Source organism: Taeniopygia guttata, chromosome 12, assembly GCF_048771995.1.
Source record: "Taeniopygia guttata chromosome 12, bTaeGut7.mat, whole genome shotgun sequence".
In the NCBI taxonomy this organism is placed as follows: domain Eukaryota; kingdom Metazoa; phylum Chordata; class Aves; order Passeriformes; family Estrildidae; genus Taeniopygia; species Taeniopygia guttata.
In genome coordinates this window covers 330,957-346,577 of record NC_133037.1, presented here as the reverse complement: position 1 = coordinate 346,577, position 15,621 = coordinate 330,957, and the positions used below count along the sequence as shown (strand labels likewise).

At 50.3% G+C, this 15,621-nt stretch overlaps 1 protein-coding gene across 2 annotated transcripts in view; it reads right to left on the bottom strand.

Moving 5' to 3' along the window:
- Positions 1-15,621, bottom strand: part of PLXND1 (plexin D1) — a 70,407-nt gene that overhangs the window by 46,394 nt on the left and 8,392 nt on the right. For both annotated transcript variants that reach the window (XM_030283480.4, XM_030283481.4), the window contains exons 2-5: positions 6,041-6,217; positions 3,106-3,237; positions 1,264-1,364; positions 465-594 (exon numbers count right to left, since the gene is read on the bottom strand). In XM_030283480.4, coding sequence (XP_030139340.4) covers positions 465-594; positions 1,264-1,364; positions 3,106-3,237; positions 6,041-6,217 — 540 coding nt within the window. The remainder of the gene's footprint in view (positions 1-464; positions 595-1,263; positions 1,365-3,105; positions 3,238-6,040; positions 6,218-15,621) is intronic.

The window sequence follows — 15,621 nt, the reverse complement described above, 5'->3', positions numbered from 1 at the left end:
TCAGAGGTAGGCAACTCCAAAACAAGCCCACAGACAGGGTCTATCTTGAAACAAATAATACTTTGATAAAAATTGTTAAAATAGAATTAAAATACTTTAAAATAGCAACAGTACAAAACCAGGAAATGAGTTGATTCAGCTGTCTTCAGCTGATTGTGTTTGAAATGTTGCGACCGTGTGTTTGGTGTGTGTTTGGTGCAGCAGCTCTGGGTGGTTTCTGCCTTAGGCTCAGCTCTGGGTGCTGTTTTCGTACAGACTTGGCATCCAGCCGGTTCAGGCTCTGGGTGCAGCAGGTCACCCCCAGCTCCCCGAGAGCCTTGGCCTAATGCAGCAGCATGCAGCAGAGCTCAGCATCCCCCTGACCCACATCCAAGCCACGAGGAGCTGTGCTGCTCCACCCTGGGAGCAGGCAGTGGCTCTATGGACCCTGCAGGAGATTGATTTGCAATTGGCAGCAAACTCACCGGGTTCTCTTTGTCAATATTGATCTCAGGCTCCAAGATGGTCATGGAAGGGCACTGCTGCACTCCTTCACTCACACTCGCCCAGAAGTTGGCCCCTGTGAAGTTGGTGCACTCGTGCTGCAGAGAGCACCTGCAACAAACAGAGGAACAGCTCGTGGTTGATGAGTTTTAAAACAGGTAATAAAAATGTTGAATTGCTTGTGAGGGAAGCTCCTGAGAAAATCTTATGTCTGTATCTTTCTCCTTCATCCATGCAGCTAAGCCTTAACATTTGCTGCTATGTTTTAAGTGTCTGCTTGCCATGATAAAAACACGAACTCCCACAGCACCAGTGGAACAGCAGAATTGAGGAAGGCAGGAAAAGGCCAGGCTGAACACAAACTCAGGAGGAGAGAATGACATTTTGTCCGGCATCTTCAGTTTGCAAATGTGGAATCTAATTTTGAATATCCCCTTTTGCATGTGATTGTCTTCTGCTGGTGGATGAGATCTGCAGGGGCAAAACATGGACTTTCACAGGGTGTGGGTTCTCCCTGTTTCAAAGTTTGACACCTGCAAGAGATTCTTTGCACTGGTAGCTGCCTGTGGCAGGACAACACAGCTATGGTGAAATCTTGGCTCGGAAGAACATCCCAACCCTTTGGGCCAGATGCAATAGTTTCTAACAGTATTTTGTAAGGAATGGAAAAAGCCTGTTGGTAGTGTGACTGTGGGGAAATACAGAAGGTGCCAGAAATTCTTGCCCAGGCTAGAGGGCCAAAGGACACGCTGAAGCGTGCCAGGACGTGGCTGGTCCTACCTGGTCTCCATCGTGCACCACCCGCAGTAGGCGTCAGCGGCAGCCAGGCACTCCGTGCACGTCGAGTACTGGCTGCAGGCAGCCACCTTCACCCGTGTCATCTGCACAACAAGAGCACAGCTGCTTCCAAACGTGGCACAGCCCCACGGGAACACCCGCCCGGCCGGGACGCAGCAGCACGGCTACGTGCAGCTGGAGACAAGACACCAGCGCCTCGGGCTGCGACACCCTTCCCCTGGAGGAAACTCACCCAGCACGCCACAGGAGCAATTCCTGGCATGGCTTGGAAGCTGGAGCTGTGCCATGGCCACCTGGCATGGGGATGAGCCCAAGAAGTCACCTGCTGCCCACTGGGGGCCCCTGGAGCCTCTCCAAGCCAGGGGCCGCAAGCCGCTAGGGCTCGGGAAACCACAGGGTTTGCAGCCAGCTGAGCTGAGCTGAGCTAGGCTGGGCTGAACTAGGCTGGGTTGACCTGCTCCTTTTCAGCTGGTGCCATGGCAGCAGCCATGTGAGACCAGGTTACAGAATGTGACACTGCACCTTCCAGAGGAGTCAGATGGACATAGCTTCACAGCTTGTCCCTCTCTGTGTAAAGCTCTCACCCAGACCTGCAGAAAGCTCCTCTCCAGACAGAGCCCAGCACTCTCTGGCTGTTTACACAAAGATCAGAAAGCAGCACCACTTTAGAAACCTTGATTTGTGAAAAAATCAAAGTACCTCTGGGGACTCACTTGGCAGGAGCAGTTGGAAGGGAAAGCATGTGTCGGTTTCTGCTCTCTCCTCCTTTGATCTCTAAACATTTGGGAAGGAAACCTGAGTGGTTTGGAACAGTGGGGACTGAAAATGCGAGGTGCTAAGAGCCCTGAGCTCTCCCCAGGCAAGCACACTCCAGGCTGTAGGCTCCTTGGCCAGAGCCCCACTTCACTCACAGCACCTCACTGCTCCCCCAGCCCTGCGGGGCTCAGCAGCCCCACCCCAACCCTGTCAACTCCTGGGGAGCTTCCCAGGACACTAACTCCACCAAAGGAAAACTAACTCATCAGATTTATTGGAAAAGAAGCAGTCAGAGGAGGCACCATGAGCACCACACCAGTTGTTTGATCAGCCCGAGCAGAGGGCACAGCCCAGCCAGGGGCTGAGATCAGACAGTCAGAGCCATCAGCTGAAGAGGCTTCCTGGAAGGGGTCTGTGAAATGATAATGACCAATCTGCAGGGAATTAGAGCTCGAAAAATACAAATGCAACATGCAATATTTGGGGTTGTACATATGTTTTGACAGATTAAAATGTAATTCAGGACAAACCCTCAGTGCCTGGAGTGCTCAGCTATCATCTTCCTACTCTGCTAACTTGATGGAGATGGGACCACCTGTCTGTATCTGCTGTGATTCTCCAGGTCTCTGCAGAGCCCTGCTGCCAAGCACTGAGCAGAAGCCTCCCCAGGAACCACTTCTGACAGGCAGGCTTTTTGTCTGTAGGATCTCCTGAAAGCCTCCCTAAAGACCATGTACTGTCATTTTGGGGTTTCTGTACAGGAACAACCTTTCCTTATTTCTGTGCTTATTTCTGCACTGCCATAAGTGCAATTGTATTCAGTATCTTTCACTCTTCTTTTTACCTGACCACCACAAAGACCTGATAAGCTGGGCTGCGTGGTGTTATCACCCAGCACAGGAGAAGGGACCCGCACCTCCCCAGAAAGCCAGTGACAGCCAAAGCTCTGAACATCTTGGCTCTCACCATTAAAGAAAATCTTATCGTCTATTTTTGCTCCCAGCTCTGAGCTAAACCACATGCATGCTGTGCTCCAAGAACTGTTTTGTTGAGGACTGGAGATCTCACCTGGTAAGAGGTCATCAGGTAGAGGTAAGTGGAATCAGAAGGGTCAAATTGCATGATGGGATGGACAGGCTCTCCATAAGCCACCAAAATGGATCTCCTGCTAATAACTTTCATCGTACTGTCCAGGTTTATCTGTAGAGAGAAGAGGCCACTCACTGAGACTATTTTCAAATACTAAGGGGGAGTAGATTATTTCTCCTTGGGTATAAATAAAAACCAGAGTGGTATTCAGTGGTGCCCTAAGTTGTTAAGCACGTTGCAGGCTGCACACACAGAGCTTTCCTGGAAATTCAGCTTTGTGTCACTGGGCAGGCACGGCATGGCCCAGAAAGCCCCAGCCCTGCTCAGTGATGCAGGACCCTCACTGTCCCTGTCCCTCTGAGGGGCTGCCTCTGGAAAGTGTCTGATTGGAGGCTCTATCCCTGCACAGCTTCACCCAGCAGGCACAGCAGCATTTGTGTTACCCTCATGCAAGTGGCACCAGCCTTCAGGCCTCATCACATACATTCTGTATTCATACGCACATTCTGTACAGAGAACACTGAGTTTCCAAAACTTAATGAAAAACAGTGAAAATCAGCAACAGAGCTGTACAGCATGGCATCTCCTGCTCCCTGCATATTTGAAAAATAAGTGTTGCCACTCCCAGCCAGAAGAAGCTTCTATCCCTGCTGACTCCAGAGGACCACGGCAGCTGCCACAGGAGTGTCAAGTCCTACCTTGCCTCATGAATCACCAACAGAAATGCTGGCAGTGATGGAGAAGGCTGTAGAGCATCAGCCTGCCTTTCAGTTCTCTGAATGTCTTGGCATTTGACTTGAAAATTCAGTAAATTAAATGTGGCATTGCTGAGAGGAAATAACAATGGGGCTACACAATTTCTCGTGACAGTCAGTTTTCAGCTTAAAACAGAAAGGGAGTGAGGAAAATTCTGGCCTTACTAGCAAAGGAAGGCAATAATTGTAATGACCAAGTGCGCCTCTGTTCTCTAAATGTGGATTAAATAATTAAGATAGGTTAATTAATTCTTACACTAGAGCAGCACTGACACACCCCAGCATGACAGCACAGGCTCAGGCTTCTCTCTGCTAAGAAACACAGCATAGAGAGCTATGCAAAAAAAGGGTACTATCACTGTATCCACTTTAGAAGCTGGCTAGCCAGAAGCTAAATTATTTCCCTGGGATCACCCAAGATGTCGATGAACTGAGCCCTGACATTGTCCACTGCATCCCCTCTCCCTCACAGCTGAGATGTGCTCCTCGTGGATGCTTACAGACACCCGTGTCTGGCTCCCTCTGCGCCCCGGGCAGGTTCAGCCTACACCCTCTTCACACAGGCAATTTCCCTGGATTCCAGGGGCTGCAGGCGCTGGGGGAGAGCCCCACAGCAGCACAGAGGGGCAGCGACCACCAGTCCTGGTGCAGCAGGGGAGCAGGCTGGGTGGGCTGGAGGATACACACTGCCCTGGGTGCTGGTGGGAGCAGAGCGAGTGAAGTCCTGGGTAACCCCACCACAGCACTTGTCTGCGGCCTTCCACATCTGCACACATCAGGACAGACCCCTCCCTCCCACCACATCTGCACACATCAGGACAGACCCCTCCCTCCCACCACATCTGCACACATCAGGACAGACCCCTCCCTCCCACCGCTACCCTTGAGGGCATCGCAGCCTGGCATGCCTTGCCCAAGCACTGCTGACCCTCTCATGACGGCCAGACGTGGTCATGGTCCTCGCCAGATGCCCGTCTGCAGCCACAGAATTGCATTAATTCGCCATACATGCCCCTGGTAGCCCTAACTGCTGCTGGCAGGAGCTGGGCAAGCACTATTTCTGCCCCTCTGCTGGCTTCTCCCAGGCAACAAATCTGAATGATTTGCTCAAGCAAAGTACCTTGTGCCCCGTGCCAAAGAGCAAGGAGCCCCAAAGGTAGAAGGGCTTCTGGTTATGCAGCTGTGTTGTGGAATTAGATTACAGCTATCTGAGCAAATTATCCCAGCGCAGGGTAGCCAGGAGCCGCTCCCTAATGGAGGCACTGCAGATAAGGCTGGTCTCTCTGAGATGATAATGGAGCAGAGCTGTTAATGCCGTGTGAACAGGCTGCTCTGCGTGTGGCATGTGCCCCCCAGCCCCTGTGCCTGGCCCAAGGCCAGCTCTCTCCCCCTCACAAATTACCTGCCCCTGTGGGCAAAAATCAAAGCAGGGAGCCTCTTTGTGATTGTTCCCACATTTCTGCCAGGAGCACTGAGATGCAAGGGAAGAGACTGTGTAAGTTTTCTTCTATCCAAGTATTTTGATCCAGTATCCCACCTTATGCATCAGTCCCCCCAGGCAGAGATAAAGCAGGTATCAGCTGTCTCTGCTCCAGGCCTTTTCCCCCTCTTCTCAATGGACTTCTGATACTGGCAGTTTACCAGACTGCTGTGGCTGCCTGGAATCAAAACTTTCTCTGGCAAACTTCAAGCACTAAGGTTACTGAGAGCTTGGCCTTGTGTCCTGGCTGCAGAGCTGGGGCATTGCATCACCCTGCATCACCTCTTACATGTTATTTAGAACAGACTCCACCATGGGTTCACACCTGCTTTGGATTCAGCTGTGAAGAAGAATCTCTTTGTGATTCCCCTGTGTACATAAAATAGTGTAATAAAATTAATTAATAATTCAATGCTGCACAATAGCATTTTCAGCTTAGGGTTTATCAAAAACATCCTGCTCCCACGGCAGCCCTGAGCAGTGATTAACAGCCACAGTCATCAGGCAGCATGTATCACTGTCCAGGCTCTGGCAGTACCCAAGGACTTTTTCATGGCCTGAAGGGAGCAGGCGCTCAAACCAAGTAGACAGGAGACGTCATCCTCCGGGCAGAGCAGAGGTGCTGGAAGGGGGAGCCCCGACACCCAGCCTGTCCCCAGCTCTGCTGGGCCCCACTTGCCTTCAGGAGTCCTCCGCTGGCCGTGCCCAGGAACACGACGGTGTAGTTGTTGACACTGGCCACTGCCACTGCAGTCAGGCCGCTGTGGGTGAAGATGGGGGTGGCTGTGACGGGGTTCACGATGGCCAGTGGGTGCTGAAGGTGAGCGGCTCCACAGTCCAGCTGCTCCGGCTGCAGCTGGGGAGAGACACAAATATCAACAGGCTGCAGGAACACCGGGGTGCTCCCTTGCCACCCCCCTCAGGAGCAGTGGGGACAGAGCTCTCAGAGCCCTGCTCTGCCTTCCTGGAGCCCCTCACTGCTGAGCCACGGAACAGGAAAATGCAACTGGCCCTGGCTGCTGAGCTGACCTGCAAGGCTGGCACGTGGGGCACAAGGCTGATAGCAGGGCTTCCACTGTCAGGTGCCAAGGGGCAAAGGCAGTGGCTAAGAACTTCTCATTGACCTGTGTCTATGAGGAGGCATTCCACTTGTTTGGCCGAAAGCAAGACAACAGACTTGACTCTCCTGTGCTAAATTAATTAGCATGACAGCAGCATTTGCAAGTGGAACTGATGCCTCATATTCCTAGTACCCTGCCAAGATGCACCCAAGATTTATGAGCCCCTCACTCCAAATCCTCTGAGATTCTCATGTTATTTCTGCTCAGACAACTTGGATGGATTCGACAATGCTTGAACATCACAGCAGTCTCACTGCCAACAATTCACCTGCAGTCACTCCTGCAGCAGCTTTTGTCAGCTGCAGCAGGTGCAGCTGGAGCCCTTCAAATGACGAGCAGGTTTCAAGGGCCATTTCCAAATCATTCACAGTGTCACCCCAGGTTTAGCCTAGGGGAGGCTGTGACCCCACTGCCACACTCCTCGGCAGGGCTGACATTCCAGCAGCAGCAGGTATCCATCCACAGGTCACCTGCATACAATCCAACCTCCAGTTGTGGGAAGTGCCTGTACAAAATTCCAGCAAGAGATGCCTGCAGGGTTGCATCCCACACCCCAGGGACAACGCACATTTATGGCTTTCTGAATCCAGTCATAAAGCAGATAGCACTGCACTGCCACAGAAGCTGACAGAATTCTGAATTTAGGCAGAATAAATGCAGGGATTTGAGGCTGTATCTGTCAGGGAATTGGAATGCAGTTTCCACCAGGCAGAAGGTGACCACCAGCCTGTTCAGCACAGTCCTTCCTCTCTGGGCTACACCAGGGCCCGGATGCTAATTCCCTAGTCATCTTCACTATTTCATTAATGGAACCAGGCTAAAGCTTCGGCTCTCTCCTCTCTTCAGACAGTTCAGAAGATTAAGCAAATCTTTAGGCTTTGCAACAGGAGGGTGAGACTCGGCAGGGTCTCTCTGCAGGGTCATCCCACTTTGGGGTGCAACTCTTGCCTCATGCCCATCTGCCCCCAAGCCACCATGTGTCTTGGATTGGTGCCACACCACACCAACACATTCCCGGGCAGAAGTGGGGCTAGAAACATGCTAAAACCCAAAAGGAATGCAAAGTGATGGGGCTTTGTACGCATAAGCAAGAGATGGTGTACCCCCAGACAGACGCCCACAGGAGGTTGGCGACCTCCCTGCCATGGCCACGACTGGTGCAGGGAGCAGTCAGCATGGGGACTGCAGGCCATGGCACTGCCCTCTCCAACATGGCTGGGCCTTCTCCAACAAACCACCCTGACCTTGGTCCCCTGTGCCCCACCAGACCCCATCACTGCCTGCGCCAGACACGCACTAACAAAGCCTGATACGAAAAACTTCCTATGCTCAGATGAGTGACAAATGAGGCAGCACATTTAAAGTTGTACCTCTGTTCTTAGGGGATCAAGACGAAAGGATCAAGTTTGTGGATGCAGTGCTAAATGCATTTTGCAGTTTTACTGCATTTCATTCTAGTAAAAAGTAAAATCACAGCCTAAATTCTTAAATGTGTATGTTTTCTATGTTTTCTCTGTAACTGCTCCACACAACTTTTTTTATACTATACAGAGGACATGGCAAGCCATTCATGTTTCTGACTTAATGATTCCTTCCCTTCCCAAACAGCTATTTAGAAATTCACTTGGGGTTATTTACTTGTCTTAGGGATGATTATCTCTAGCTCTTCTTCATCACTCTTTAAGTATATCACCACCTGAAGCTTACAAGGCTCTTTCCTGCAGGGAAACTGAGGCACAGAGGCACCTCCAGCCATCTGGGACCCCAAGGGATGTTCAGCACCTCCTCCCTATGGCAGCTGTGCAGGAGCTGGGACCAGCATCGCTGCCTGCCAGCCTGAAAGACATGGCCCTTTCTTCTCACAGGTGGCCAAAATCACGGGAAGTCCCTTATCTGCAGCGCCTGCCGGCTTATAAATCACGCATTTCAGAGCTCATATCAGCACAAAGTGTTTTCCATAGTAAACAGGATGTAACTATTCTAACCCAGGCCAAGCTTTATTTTGGCTGTACACATCCTTCCTCTGAAACACCTTTCTTCAAATGACATCAGATCTTCCAACAAACGGATGGGAAGGCGACATATGGTATTTCCCTCTTCAGGGTCCAAAGAAGGGATGACATGCTGTGCTGCTGCTACCCGTACCCCACGGCACCAAGAGGACAGCTAACTCCATCGTAAACAGGATACAGCCAAGTCACATCCTTCTGCAGGCACCAGGCAGCCACCACAGCTGGGGAATTGCTCTGGATGAATGTAATAGAAGGCCGTCTACAAGTGGAAGGGGTTAAATCTCACTCTTTAAATCAAGCTGCCCCATACTGAAGTGGGAAAAGAACAAATGCTAAGTTTTCTTCCAAAACCAATCTCTTTCTATAATCTGCATTTTAAAACACCCCGTGGGCATTTACTGTATTGCCTCTATTTTTCTTTGACACGCTCTGAGTACTCAGTAACTCACAGAACTGTGCGCTGATTCTAGATCCAAAACCTCCTGCCCACAAAATGTTTGACTGCTGCTCTGTCGCTGATGAGGAGCCTCTTGGGCACAAGCTGGGGACAGCCACGGCGAGCAGCAGCTGAGCAGCTCTGCCCACGCCCTGCCAGGACGCTGCTGTGCCCCTGCACACTGCAATTGGTGCTATTGCTGCAAAACTTCACAAGTGATGCAAATGAATTCCAATCAAGGGGCCACAGCTAAGAGGATGGTTACTCAGATTAACCCTTGAGTGCGATTGCAGAAACAAAATGGGACAGAGATAAAAGATTTCCAGCCACATCAGAGCTCAAGAGTTCAGCTGTCTTCACAGTGTGAGTTCAGTTCTTTATCCCAGACCTATAAGGAGCATAAAAAGTGATTTCCCAGAATTTCCATTACAGCTCTCCAGCCCTGGGCATGCAGGATGTCCCTTCGGGAAGGAAGTCTGTTGGAAACAGAAGGAGGAAGAGGAGTGGTGAGGCAGCTCTCAGGAAAACCATGAAATGCGCTGATTTCTGCATCCTGTGTTTGTGACCTTAAAAATAGTTCTCAAGCAAAGCTGGAGCTAATTTGTGAGTCAGAAGCGGCGGCGCAGAGGAAAGCCCTGAGCCCCTGCCCTCCACGAGGCCATGCTGGCTGCAGCAGCTCCAGAGCTACGGAGTGAGAAGGGGAGCCCAGCCCCTTTCAGACTTCATATCAGAGAGGATTAAAGTGTTGGCTTCCAGCATGCCTGGAGTCCTGGGAAAATGACACAGCCAGCATCGGATAATCCGCTCCAAACTTGTTGATTTGTGGGACTTAGCCATCATCTTCATAGGCTCAAAATTTGGCAGCTGCTCCCACACAACTGACATTTTCAGGCCATTAAAGGTTGTGATAAAAGGGCTCTAGTTTTATCTCTTGCCTTCCTTAACTTAAACCATTAGGCTTTTATTAATATTTGGGTATGACTCAGGGAAATTTCTGACTGCAGAGAGAATATTCAGAATAATTAGGATACTGTCTGAAGAGAATAGCAGGACACAAACTTGCACTGAACAGTAGGGACAGGCTAAAAACCAGTGGGGAAATATTGCACAGGAGAATGGACACAGCCAGCGATGCCAAGTCAGCCTGGCTGCATCATGCTAAGGAAGAGTACAAGCCCTGCTCTGTGTTGGGCAGAGCCCAGACCAACCACACATCCCCAGCATTCCCCCCTCGTCCCCCAGCAGTTTGTACACACAATCACTCATTTATCTGCTGCAGTGTCGCAACCAGACCTGTCAAAACCAGGCTTTTTGGGATGCCTGGAGGAAAATGTCATCTCAGAAGAGGACTCCACTGTTGAGGCACTTGAGATGTAAGCAGTCTCCAGCTGCAGTGATGCTCAAGGGCAGGCAATAGCACAGAGCTCCTCAGAGCTCATACTTTTTAGGCAACGGGAGGCAAATCAATGTGCACTTGTGGCCAGTCAAGGCACTCAGGTTGAGAATCTCTGGCAAAATGAATCTGGACAATTTTTTCTCAAGAATTACCAACAGTACAGTATCCACACGGCACAGCAGACATTCTTAAAACAAACAAACAAACAAACAAAACCCCAAACCAAAACAAATCAAAAACACAAACAAACAAACAAAAAAAACAAAGAACAAAACAAAACAAAAAAAAAACCAAACCAAAAAAAACCCAAACCAAAAAACAGCTTCAAGTGAGACTTGCACTCTGGTTTCACTGTTTGCTTAGGCCACAAGTTCCTCAAGCAAGGAGGTGGGGGTTTTGTTGAGTTTTGCCCTTTGCACAATGCCAGCCCTGGGCTAGGGCAGTTTGCAAGTCACTAATGTGACATCAGTAATGGTTTATCTAAACATCCCTCTGCTCCCTGCAGCCACCTAGACCTTGTGCCTGCAGGGAGCTATCACTCTTAGAAAACTCATTCTTCCCTCTCTCTCCTCTTGACTCCAAACTTTTCTTTCTGACAGCTCCTAAATTTCACTCTTGGCAGCCTCACATGGGACTGGTGGCTGAGGTAAGGAAGGGGACAGAGCACAGAGAACTGCCAGAAGGCAAGTCACAGCAAGCACAGGACTGATGGCTGGAGAAAGGCACAGCTGGGTCAGGCCAAAGCACTGCAACTCAGCAGCAGCAGCCACGCTCACCTCCACCGCAGCCACAGACCTCCAACCACCAGAGGTGTGAGAGTGTGAATGCTGGAAGAGGCTCTCAGCATCCTAAATCATCTCAGAGGGCAAAACCCAAGCTCCATCTGCTGCTCTGGCAGTGGCAGCTCTCGGCTGCTGCCTGGCAGAACCCACCTCAGCAGGAGCACACAGAGCCTGGGACAGGATCAGGGCACTGCTGGGCTGCAGGCACAGCCAGTCTGCTACAGTGAGGCCAAAGCCTGACAACAGCTTGAACAACCACAGGTCCCTATTGCCATCCAGCCATCTGCTGCTGTGAGTCCTCAGAGGCTCCAGCTTCAGCTCCAGCAGTGGCACTAAAGTTGGATGCCTGCAGCTGACAGTGTGATTCCCCTCTAAATCTCCTCTGCTCCCTCCTCCAGCCACAGCTGGCCCAGCTCATGGCCACCATCACTCCATCAGCCCCAACCCTGTCATGCTGAGCCCAACTGGAAAAGAAAGCTGAAGGCAATGCAGACAGGACCTGCACAGCCCTCCCACAAAACACCCTTCCCAGCCCTGGCAGCCCAGCATGGGCTGCATTGCTCCACACAAGTTGGGTGCCTGGCACCCAGCAGTGCTTCCCCCAGCAGGGCACTGAAACAGCAAGTGCAACTGCATGGGGAACTGCTCAAAGTGGAGAAACATGAAAAAGAAGCACTTTTTAAACTAAAATTGCACATCTTTCATGTCGCTAGGAAGACTCGTCAAGCTTATTATGTTAGCCTTCATCCTGCATTAAATACAATACTTCAGATTATACAATCAAATCCACCAGGAATGGACAAGCAGAGGGATTAACAAACAGGCTCAAGAGGGGTTGTCACAGTCAGAACAGCACGTGTTTGAGCAGCAAGAGCTTGTATGTCCTTTAAATTCACCCCTCATGGAAATTCAGCTCCTCTTCCCCCTCCCTGGGGACAAGGGGCTGAGCAGACCAGCCAAGCGTGCCTCATCTCAAGGACACCCACTTCTACTCAGAAGCCCAAGAGACACCTCCCCTGCCGAAACTGTGAGGAGTAAGACACTTGGTTTGTTTAGGCTGCACTTCCTCAGCTGTTCTTTCCTTGTCACCCCCCCACCACTCAACCTGTGTTTCTCATTTACATTAAGCTTTGGCCTCAGTGACCAACCTCAGACCATTCAAACTCTCTTCCGCAGGGAAGAGTCCCTGATGAACCATGAGTTTGGCTCCTCAATCTTTGGTCGTTACTATTTTATTATTGCTAGTACTAACACTTAGCACTTCACATGCTCAAAGTGCTCTGAAGGCATATCTGTGCAAGTCAGGGCTGAAAAAAGGATCCATTAAAGTAATAGCTTCTTACCTAGCACAACTGGTCTTTTGCATGTGTCAGTTCAAATCTATTTCATTTAGCAATAGTTTATAGTAAATGTTTTCCTGTGTTTTCCTCATTAGTTCTGCTGAATCAATTAAGCTCGAGATAATGAGCAGAACTCTACCCTTCTTTAGAGCCTGCCTCTGAGAAGCAACGCTGTGCTGCAGTGCTGTCCCCCTCTGGGTACCCCCCACGCATCACCTGCTCCACAGCCTCAGCACCAGAGTCCAAAAAACAAACCACCACCACTTGGTCGAGCACCCAGCCCGCAGAGGAAGCTTGCTACAGAAAGCTTAGTAAAACCCTTTTCCTCATTAACTGAGCACTCCAAATGCAGAAGCAACCAAGCTATACAGATGCAGTCTACAGAGACACACTTTTTCCAAATCACCAGTGCAGCCTTCCTCCACTCTAACCCCTGTCCTCATTCTGAGGCAGAAGAAATTCAAGTAAAGAGAATGATCAGTGCAAAGGAAGTGCAAAGGATGAACGAGGCTCCTCTGGCCTGTGGCCAGCCCTTACACTCACACCCTGTCTCCTCTGGCAGGCAGCACCTGAACAAAGCAAAAGGTGTTCTCCAGGCATCACTCTGAAAGCACTATGCCTGCTGACATCTCCACAGATTCAACTCTGGAGGTCCTCTCTCCCTACCCCATTCCCCTCCCAATTAGGAAATTAGGATTATAATAATTATATAACTTGGATAATTTCAAATGTTGTTACAGATCAGTGGTCATACTGGATTCAGCAGCTGAGCACTGCTCTAATTTGGTTAAAGCACGTAAAGCTTTCCTTTTCTCTATAATTTTATAATTTTGTCTTCAAGATTTGTAGAAGCTGCTGTTTCCAAAGCTTTTTGGAGAGACCCACTGAGCTTGCTGTGATACCAACTCTCAGCAGAAAATGGCACTACAGGTAGGAGATTCCAGGGACGTTAACATTGCAACCCCAGCTTCTCCCAAAATTTGACATCTTTTTCCAGCAGCTTACGTGAGTGTAGCTGAGCTGTGGTTCCACAGGCAAACAGCCCCAGCAGCAAGGCTGTCACCACACTGACCAGAGCAGTGTCTTGGCTGGGAAGCCCGGGAGGGATACACGAGGAGCACCCACCCCAGTCCTTTACCCCTTACCTCGTTCCAGAGACCTGTACGCATCAAAGCAGACCTTACCTGTATCTGCTCTCCAGACATCGATTTCTGTCCCTTCAAACAAACATTTAACCCCAGTTTCCTCCCCATTTAATGACATGCTGCACCCTTTGCCAAAAGCCCAACGTGAGGCCCTGTCCTGCACAAGGCAGTTCCCAGCCTTGGGAAACCCCACACAACAGCACACCAGTCCTGACGCCTCTGAACCACAATGTCTAGGTCTATAAGACAAACTGAAAGATGACAACAAGCCAAACAACTTTGGCTAAACCTCCTCATCTTCCCTTCTTCATCAAGTACTATCATCATACTGTAAAATTTCCCTTCCTAAAATGATCTCTCCACACACAGCTATTTTCAGGAATATGCCAAGTCTTCAACAGCTCCTTTTATTTAGGTGACCCACTAGAGACAGCAGTGGTCACAAGCAGCTCACAGCCTTCTGGATGTTGGCAGCACGCAGCAGACAGTGGATGAAAACCAAATAACAAATGAGTTCCTGCTCCAGAAGGGAGCTGTACACAGCAGCAAAATACCTTAAACAGAGATGAGACAGAAATGGAATGGTAAGTTCCAGATTTCCTTAAAATAATAGACATACATGTTTTCAAAATCCAGACTTTCAGGCAATTTTGCTTCTGGGTTAGAACTGAAGGTTTTGTATTCAAGTTTCACTTAGAATACATAACCTGCAGACATCTTGTAACAGCAACAGCCCTACAATGGTTCAGGCCGAAAACAGGCAGCCTTGTTCCAGTAGCTGGCACAGCATCAGCTAGGTTCCATGGCTGAAGATGCAAACATGAGCCTGCAGCTTCACTGAATGTTGGGCTTTGTGCCTGGGCTCCACCACTCCACCAGAGCTCCAGAGCTCCCACAGCAGCACTTTGGGAGCACGGCAGCAAACCCCTGATTGTCGCTCTGGCCGTGTTGCCTTCAGAGGAGGGGCACAGCAGAACAAGCCCCTTAACATGGAAAAGAGCTTAACTATCCAAGTTAGCCTCTATCATATTGCCCACTGGAGAAAAAGCCCATGCTGAGGAGCCTCTTGCCCCACCTTGCAAGGCTGTGCTTATCCACAGGTCTGATAAAGAGGAGAGGAAGGCACAGGAATCAGCATCAGCAGATCAGACCATGTGCCATCCCTGTTGCTGCAGGATGCCACAGCCAGCACATCCCCTGGAGATCCTTGGAGATCCCAGTCCCAGCTCCCACAGACCTGCGTGAGGAGCCAGCGTACACCCTCTGTGTTGGACAAGCCTTGCTGACACTCAGCAGGTATCAAGGCAAGATCATCGTGGGCTTTGCTATCCACCCTGCTCACCAGCACATCACATCTGACAAGGGCTGATCTGGGCCTGGGCTGATCTGGGCTTTCCCAGGAACAATTCGTCCCATGGCCCTGCAGCCTCACTCTGTCAGAACAGCAGCTGCCAGCAGAGCTGCTCTCCAGATGTTAGGAATAAGTACTGCTCCCTCTGCTCAAAAACATCAATAAATTCTACTGGCCTCTCAAAGTGAGAGATGCTGTAGACAGTCTGCCACCTCCTCCACCTGCTGCAGGGCGTTACAGCCCAACTTGAAGACAACAACTTAAAATCATTTCTTTACCAGACCCACAGGAATTAAAACAAAACAAAACAAAAATACCCACAACCAAAAACACCCAACGAAACCAAAAAAAGAAATAGCAAAGCGGATCCCTCCTGCAGACGTTGCTGTTGATCCCCTGCCACACTGTGACCCCAGGGATGTGTGCTGGGGGCAGTCACATAGAAACCTCAATTCAGCTGAGGACCTCAGTTCAAATCCTGCCACTCTTCTGACCAGAGACATCAATCGGGGGACCTTAGCACCCGCCTCCCCACCATGAAACAAGGACAACAATGCTGCCCCAGCACAGGAGCCGCACTGTACCCAGGGATCCCCATGCCAAAGGGACCTTGAGTGCCTGGGGTTGTCAAAACACTGCCCTGGGAACAACGCCATCAAGCAACAGTCACCCATCCC